This window comes from Acanthisitta chloris, unplaced genomic scaffold, assembly GCF_000695815.1.
Source record: "Acanthisitta chloris isolate BGI_N310 unplaced genomic scaffold, ASM69581v1 scaffold41004, whole genome shotgun sequence".
In the NCBI taxonomy this organism is placed as follows: domain Eukaryota; kingdom Metazoa; phylum Chordata; class Aves; order Passeriformes; family Acanthisittidae; genus Acanthisitta; species Acanthisitta chloris.
The window spans coordinates 1-8,427 of NW_008670731.1; the positions used below are offsets into that span (position 1 = coordinate 1).

Consider the following 8,427-nt stretch of genomic DNA (forward strand, 5'->3'; position numbering starts at 1 on the left):
CGTCGCACCCGCGGCATAGCTCCCGCGGTGGGGACGGGCTGGGTCTGCACCGCAGCTTCATCTCCAGGAGCGCCGTGGTCATCCTTCCCAAAGGCGTTTTGCTACCAGTTCTGCCATAGTCTTAATTGAAAGGCGAAAGCATTTCATTCATAGATGTGCAAAGCAAGTCGCATCTAAATCCACTTATTCATAGAATCATAGAAGCAGCCGGGTTGGAAAAGACCTCCAAGATCATCAAGTGGAACCCTACTGTGGTTACTAGACCATGGCACCAAGTGCCATATCTAGTCTCATCTTGAAAAGCTCCAGGGATGGTGAATCCACCACCTCCCTGGGCAGCCCATTCCAATCTCTCCTTAATATCCAACCTAAACCTCTCCTGGCAGAGCTTGAGTCTGTGCCCTCTTGTCCTCTTGCTGGTTGCCTGGGAGAAAAGACCAACCCCCACCTGACTCCAGCCTCCTGTCAGGGAGTTGTAGAGGGTGAGAAGGTCTCCCCTGAGCCTCCTCCAGGCTAAACAACCCCAGCTCCCTCAGCCTCTCGTTATGGGACTTGTGCTTGAGTCCCTTCACCAGCCTCGTTGCTCTTCTCTGGACCTGCTCTAGCACCTGAATATCCCTCCTGAACTGAGGGACCCAGAACTGAGCTCAGGATTCAAGGTGTGGCCTCACCAGTGCCGAGTCCAGGGGCAGAATCACTTCCCTGGTCCTGCTGGCCATGCTGTTCCTGATCCGGGCCATGCAAAACCTTTCCTTTAAGTCTTTGTTTGCCAAATACAGAGCATAAAGAGAGAACAGTTCCCACTGTTCCAGTGATCCTTCCATCCTCTGTCCTGCCCTGTGAATTTCTGCTGAGGTAGTGAGCACTGTTTGACAAGTGTTGGAAACAGAGCTGAGCTTTAGCAAACCATAGAGGTGTACGTGCTGCAAACTGGAGGTAGTAGCAAGAAAAGTCTTACAGAAAATCAGAAATTTTTAAGATTGGTAGTGAATGACTGTGACTAAAGAAGAGGTGAATACCAGGGAGTCAAAATATTCCCAAACTGATGTTCAGTGCAGCTGAAGCTTGGCTGTAAAGATTTTTACTTGTAAATCTTTCACTTCAACCAGTGACAATTTCACAGACTTAATTTCCTCTGTGAAGTGTAAGACTTAAAGCATTTGACCAAGGTAGTTAACCCTCGGGAACTCTTAAGTATATAAAAGTATATCAAATATATGTAAAACTTAAAAGTCTGAGTATGTAACTGTTATAACTAAGTATAGAAAGGTATAGAAACTTTTTTTGTGGCAGCTCCTGATACCAGTCTTCTGCAGTGGTTTAAATAAAAGTGACAACTGCCTGTTATATTGTGAGCACCAGATTTGTTGTTGGCAAACAAGATTCTGCCTTTTAGTCTGAAAAGTGTGTGAGCTTTGGATCTGACTTGGTGGTAATTTCTGGAAGTTTTGGAATAGTCTGGGCTGGCAAATAAGAAAAAGAATGGGGAGCCACTGAATACTGGAACAGTGACATTGCTACACTTTTGTTTTGGTTATGGTGTTGGTTGTGACTGAGGATTAGTATGGACAACCAAGTTTGCTTTTCCTTCTTAAGCTTCAGAAGGAAAGATTCTAGTTTCCTCTCTTGTAAAAATCCTGATTTTCAAGAATGTTCATGATTTCATCTCAAGGTGTTTTCTTAGATCCCTTCATTTATGTGGATCTTGTTGCCTTTTCTGTGTATCCTGCCACTTCTCACTGTCCACATTAGTAGATGTTTAGTGACCAAGGATTTGTATGTATGGATCTGTACATATCTGTGTATTAAAAATGGTCTTAAGACAGATTTCATGAGTCATTTCTTCTAAAACATTTGCATTTTTAAGAGGTACTTGAATCCAAATGTCAGAAATTGACATCAATATATAACCTGGTTTTCTTGTCTTGTTTAATGCAGGTTCCTGCCATTCAGCAGAAGAGAACTGTGGCATTTCTAAACCAGTTTGTGGTTCACACAGTGCAGTTCCTCAACCGCTTTTCTACTGTTTGTGAAGAGGTATTGGTTATTGCTTCCCCAGCTGTCAATTTACACAGTTAGAAAGATTCTAGAAATGAGAGCCATTCATTTAAGTACTTTTGATGCAGTAGCACTGGTAGCTTAAACCAAAAAATTTACTTTGCTTTCTGTTCAATGTTCCCCTTGAGTAAGTGCTTAAGACAGATTTCTTCCCCTTACATTTTTGTATCTGGCACAGTCTTTGAACTTTTTGATCCATGTGATTTGTTCTGAACAGTTTTGGAAGAAAGATGTCATATTCCTGTGGTGCTGGATCCGTTTTGATAGTTGCTCTCCCACTTGTTTGTGTCCCAGGAGATTGCATTAAAACTTGCTTTCAGATTTTGCCACCTTTTAACTTCAAACCATGAGGCATAAGCCTCTGAATGTAAGTAATTGTGATGTAGAAAAGACCTTTTGGGCAAGTGATTAGTATAGATCATGAAATCCTTAATTCGAGTTTGCTGTAAGAAAGAGAAAAGCACTAAGTTTTTATGGTGGCTTTAGAGCCAGACCCTCAAGACTAGAACAGTCCACTGAACAGGGTAAGAGTGCTTCCTCCCTTGTAGAAAGGGTGCTTCTAATGTGGCTTTGAGCTTAACCTTTTTGTCATTAGTGGGTTTTTTGTAACTGTTCCTTAGTTTATTCAACAAAGACCTCTATACAGCCCCAGCCAGCTGGGCTAGGGCAGCAGTCAAACCGAATTAGCCTAAGCCATGCAATCTGAGCAATTCTGGTTTTTGTTAGTCAAGTTTGGAGCCAGACCCGTGACAAGGATAAAATTTGGCTACCACATCAATCTAGGAAGCTTCAGAGGGAAAAAAGGACTTTTTTCTAGATTTTTAAACTTATTGTAACTTGATAGGTGGGACGGTGTAACAGCCTGGTGATGCTGTTGTCAGGTGTCCAAAACTCAGTTGTCACAGGATCTCAGTATTACACACAGGCACTGTGGAAATCAGAACACCTCTATTCAAAGCTGTCCTGAGTGTGCAGCAGCTCTGAAGTCAACTTAATAAAACAGTTATTAGTTAACCTAAATGTGTTGTTACCCAAAAGGCTAAATAGTTGCTTTATAAACTCCTCAAAAAGTTTTTTGTCTTTATGAACTACAGAAGTGTTTTTAATGTGAAAGGTCACAGCATAAGTCAACAGAAGCCAAGAAATCCAAAATTAGGGCTGACACCATCCTTAACTCTTAAGTTTCTTGGCTCTCATCAATTCAAATAGACCCATAAAATTACATAATTGTCTTTTGTATGTCTTTCCTTCACGGTTCCCAGCTACATGTAGGGCACATAGTTCCTTCCAATAGGAACTAACTCCTCTTCATGAACAAAGGACCATCTGTAAACAAGTCAGTGCACCATCCAAAAAGACTAACTCCTGTCAGTCTCTTTTTACTTTTTCTAGCATATTGGCAGAACTGCCATTTTCTTAGGGTGTTAAAGTTGTGCTTCAGAGCCAGGCAGAATCTTGCCAATGTGCCAGAAAACTGTCAGAGGAGTACGTGTCTGCCAGCTAGAGTGCTAGCCAACTTCACTTGGACAGGTCTGGTGGAGTATGGGAGTGATTAGTTAAAAGACTGACAGTTCTTATAGAGTAATTTAGGAAAACCTAAGTTGTATTTAAGAAAAAAAAGTGGCAAAATCTGATCGAGGTGCACTTGTAGCATATAAAGTGTCTGGTTAGCTCTGATTCATTGTGCACTGGGGCTTTATAGGACATTGAATCACCTGCTGTATTCTTTATCACATTTTGTATTTGCTCAGTGACATATTCACACATCACACCTTTTCCTCTCACACATTTAGAAAAAGCTTTGAAGAAAGTTCTTTTGGTAACTGTGAGACTACAATATGTCTACTATTATTCTCCAGTTGCCCAAAGTAATGCCCTCTTTGCTTTGACTTTTTTTGTACATAGTCTGTCTTCATTTCTGTCAGGCATTAGTTGGAAAAGCTAAATGCAGAGTGAAATGATTCCAAATTTGAAGTACTGTAGCTACTGTTCTAAAAAGAGTTGTCATTGCTTCATTTGTTTCATAATTGATCATCTCATTTACACTCTACTCTGTCTTCAGCAGGTGGAAGACAGAAGTTATTTTTTTTACCTAGCTGTGAACTGTTTTATATGCACAAATACCCAGGGGAGTGTTTTCACCTCCTAATTGTTTTCTGTTGCAGAAACTGTCAGCACTCTCTCTCCGTATCCAGCAAATTGAAACAACACTCAATATTTTGGATGCAAAGGTTTGTATGGACTTTGTCCAGTTCCAGCCTTCTAGATTGCATGAACTAGCTTCCTTTATAGTCTGAATTGATCGAGTAAGTTTTCAGAGTGATTTGAAAGAGCTAATACAACATCCCGACATCAGAGATTCTCTCTTTGAATGCCTTGCTATTTGCACTGTGTGACGTGTGAACATGTAGTTGATACGGAAGAAAGGAAGGGCTGAGGAAGCTGGGCTTGGTTAGCCTGAAGAAGAGGCCTGAGGTGACCTCATGGCTCTCTCCAACTCCCTGACAGGGCTGGAGAGAGGTTGGGGATGTCTGTCCTGCCATGGCTGCAGGGAGAGGACTGAGGGAATGGCCTTGAGCTGAGACAGGGCAGAGTCAGATTGGATGTTAGGAGAAATGTTTTCCCTGTGAGAGTGTTCAGGCACTGGAATATTGCCCAGGGAGGTGGTGGAGTCACCATCCCTGGAGGTGTTTAAGAGGTGTCTGGATGTGGCACTGAAGGATAGGGTTTAGGGGTTCCAGCAGTGACAGGTGAATGGTTGGACTGGATGATCTTAGAGGTCTTCTTCAGCCTTGATGATTCTACACTTCTATGAGCCAACAGCACATGGTGGAAAAGTTGGCTTTGTCTCTTTTAAGCATATATGTCTCTCTAAGCATGTATGGAACAGGAAAGGAGCACTTAGATCTTGAAAAGGCAGCTGAGCTGTGTGGCACCTTCTTTGGGTTGCTTTTATTGCAATGTTTGTTTTAAGAAAATTGAGAGATGTTTTCAGATATTCTAATCTGCTACTTCAGTTGCGAAGTTGCAGAGTAAAATTGCATTTGCCATATAAACTAATACATTTTTACCCCCTTTGTAAAACAAAAGTATCTTTGTTTGTTACTGGGCTGTGACATGCAAACATACAGGGATTTCAGCTGTTAAAAGTACCTAGATAGAAGCCTTGTCAATCTTTTGGTATTGAAATGTGACCTGAACTGGCTAAGCTAATGCAAATGTGTCTGAAGTATCTTCATTGGCTGAAATGACAAAAGGATATAATCTATGGTCTTGTAGTGTATCATATAATTTGCTAAAATAAACCCACAAAAAAACCCCAAAGCCAGTAAAACACCAAATGTAAAGTTTTAACCAGTTCTTCATTCAATAATGATGGAGGCAATTTTGGTTGGCTTTTCTGGGAGCAGGGGCAGGATGTTTTGAAACTGTTCATTAAGATCTTCGGGGAGAAGAAAAATATAGTAATCCAAACAGTGCTTATTAGCCCTTATTTATTTCAAAGTATTTAGGAATTGATATTTTGATTCACAGTATCATAGAATCACCCAGGTTGGAAAAGACCTCCAAGATCATCAAGTCCAACCCTACCGTCATTACTAGACCATGGCACTAAGTGCCACATCCAGTCTCATCTTGAAAACCTCCAGGGACGGTGAATCCACCACCTCCCTGGGCAGCACAATTCCAGTGCTGGCCACCTGAGCACACTGCTGGCTCGTGTTCAGTTTCCTGTCTCTCCAAACTCCCAGGTCCCTTTCTGCCTGGCTGCTCTCCAGCCACTCTTGGTTGATAATTTTTTACAGAATTCTTGATTATGTGACACAGAATTTCCTTCAAATGGATACGTGGTGTGTTTAATATCCACTCTCGGCATTTCCTTAAGAAAAGAGTGAAAGATACAGAAAATTGAAAAATCTGTATGCAGTCACCCGTCTCTCCAAACTCCCAGGTCCCTTTCTGCCTGGCTGCTCTCCAGCCACTCTTGGTTGATAATTTTTTACAGAATTCTTGATTATGTGACACAGAATTTCCTTCAAATGGATACGTGGTGTGTTTAATATCCACTCTCGGCATTTCCTTAAGAAAAGAGTGAAAGATACAGAAAATTGAAAAATCTGTATGCAGTCACCCATCTGTTAGGTGACAGAGATGCTCTTGCCATGAGTTCTTTCACTGTGAAGGAAGGAGCAGACATGGCATGGCTTAAGTGTGGTTGTTAAGTGCAGGAGCAAAATGCTGGGGAATTTTTTCTGCACTGCAACCCTGTGCTAACAGTGAAAGCTCCAAAGTAGTGTTTAGGAGGTTTTATTGTAGAAGCCACCTGAATAGAAGGATTTTTTCCCCCATTCAAAACAACCAAAACTAGTGATAAAAAGTTACAGTTTTACTCATGTAAAACCTGCCGGGGCAGTACCTGGGAATCTGCATACTGCAGATTTTTTTGTTCACATTGACTTGTGATGTGCTCATTGCTTATTTGATGATGTTTTGTGCATTCAGTTATCCTCTATTCCTGGCTTAGAAGATGTCAAATTTGAAGTGTCCAGTGCAAACATAAACAGTGTTACAAATGGTCCTGTGGCACAAGCTACTACAGATCAACAGACAACTGCATCACCTCCATCCACAGTAAGTAATGAAGTATAACTAATGCATTGAGGGGGTATTACCTCTCCATGTCAAGTTTTTAGTGTCATTTGAAACAAGTAGAAGAAGCAAGTCTGTTGAAGAGAGCAATTAGCTGTAAAGATCCAAAACTAAGCGTTTCACCAATGACACTGCTTTAAGGAGTGACTTAAAAAAGGTTATACCCTTGACTATGTGTCTTACATAATTAGAACTAACTCAAATCTGATGGTAAATTCCTCCTTCCTCTTCTTCAGTCACACTAAAATATGAATGTGAGTTACCTCAGGGGACTGGGAAGGTCAAGAAGGAAAGAATCAGTTTGATTCCCATAATTCCAGCTCCTCCCTTTACAATGTGTGCTTTCGGTTTAATTTGGAGTTTCCAGCATGCTTTGTTCTAAAGAGTTTATTACAATGGATGTTTCTATCTATTATCCTTTATGAACAGAAAATGCCGACTTGTTAGCAGTAATCCACATTAAGGTCCTTTCCCTGCAGTTAATTTTTGGTTGTCTTGGGGAGCTTTGTGTGTGTGGTTGGTTGGGTTTTTAATCCAGACTTAAATCCTGTGATCACCACTTAACTGAGTGAGGCATTCTGGCACATTTGTAGATGGAGTTCTTCTACCAGTTTCCTCTTGGACTCTGCAATTCCAATCTCTGCTTGCTGTCTTAGTTGGTGGAAGCTGCAGTGGAGCAGCAGTAGCTGGAGTGCTCTGCTGCTTTTGCCTGCTTGTCAGAGACTGCCACTGTAATTTGCAGGCAGCAGCATGGGGGACAAAATGGACAGCACTGCGTGTTTCTGCCCTGTCAGAGAATAACACACCATTACTTCCTTTTTTTTAAGTGTTCTTCCTTTCAGATATTACAGCGTGTAAAGTTCAGATATGCCTGAAAGGAGGTTTCCAATGCTGTTTTCAAAGGGTTAGTTTTATAGCAAAACCACAGTTTTCTGTGTTCCTTTAAATAGTGCCAGAACGTCTTGTCAGTTTTCATTTTACATAAATTAAATACTCTCAAGCCAGGTCAGTGCTCAGGGCAAGTTTCAGAGTCTTGGAATGTTCCACCCACTTGGGGCCAGTTGCTGGGGCAGGGGAGCAGATATGGTCTGAGGATAACAGGTAGAAGAGGGCTGAGCTGCCTTCTGGGGGCAGAGAGCACCTGCTTGTGTGATGGCACAGAGTTGTCACAGGGTGTTTGGGCACTGGAACAGCTCCCCAGGGCAGTGGTCATGGCCCAAAGGCTGCCAGAGCTCAAGGAGTGTGTGGAGTCACCATCCCTGGAGGTGTTTAAGAGGCATCTGGATCTGGCACTGGAGGATATGGTTTAGGGTTTGGGGGTTCCAGCGGTGACGGGTTAATGGTTGGACTTGATGATCTTAGAGGTCTCCTCCAGCCTTGATGGTTCTGTGATTCTTTGATTTTAGTATATCCTTTAGATAATGATTTGTACTAAAAAGTATAGTTTAAAAGCTTTATGATCTGTATTCAACCCCTAGAATCTGCCTGACTTTAATGTACACATCCTTCTTTCCCAGTACCAAATTAACAAAGGATCACCTTCTAATTAATCAGAGATCTTACTCACTTACCCTCCAGTGATCAAACTGTGGCAACACCTGAACAGCTGCAAAGCATTAGTTACTGAAGACCATGGTAGTGCTGCCATTTAGGCTAAAAATTTCTTGTCTGTTAGTGGCTAACTTTGCCACATCAGGGTTCACTGCCACGACCCACGCT

At 41.8% G+C, this 8,427-nt stretch overlaps 1 protein-coding gene across 1 annotated transcript in view; it reads left to right on the forward strand.

Annotated features, from left to right (window-relative positions):
* Nucleotides 1-1,938: 1,938 nt before the first annotated feature.
* The window catches only part of CCDC53 (coiled-coil domain containing 53), a gene marked incomplete at its 5' end in the record, with an annotated part of 15,266 nt that continues 8,777 nt past the window's right edge, over nt 1,939-8,427 (forward strand). The window contains 3 exons of the mRNA XM_009073763.1: nt 1,939-2,037; nt 4,224-4,289; nt 6,562-6,690. Of these exons, the coding sequence (XP_009072011.1) occupies nt 1,939-2,037; nt 4,224-4,289; nt 6,562-6,690 (294 nt within the window). The remainder of the gene's footprint in view (nt 2,038-4,223; nt 4,290-6,561; nt 6,691-8,427) is intronic.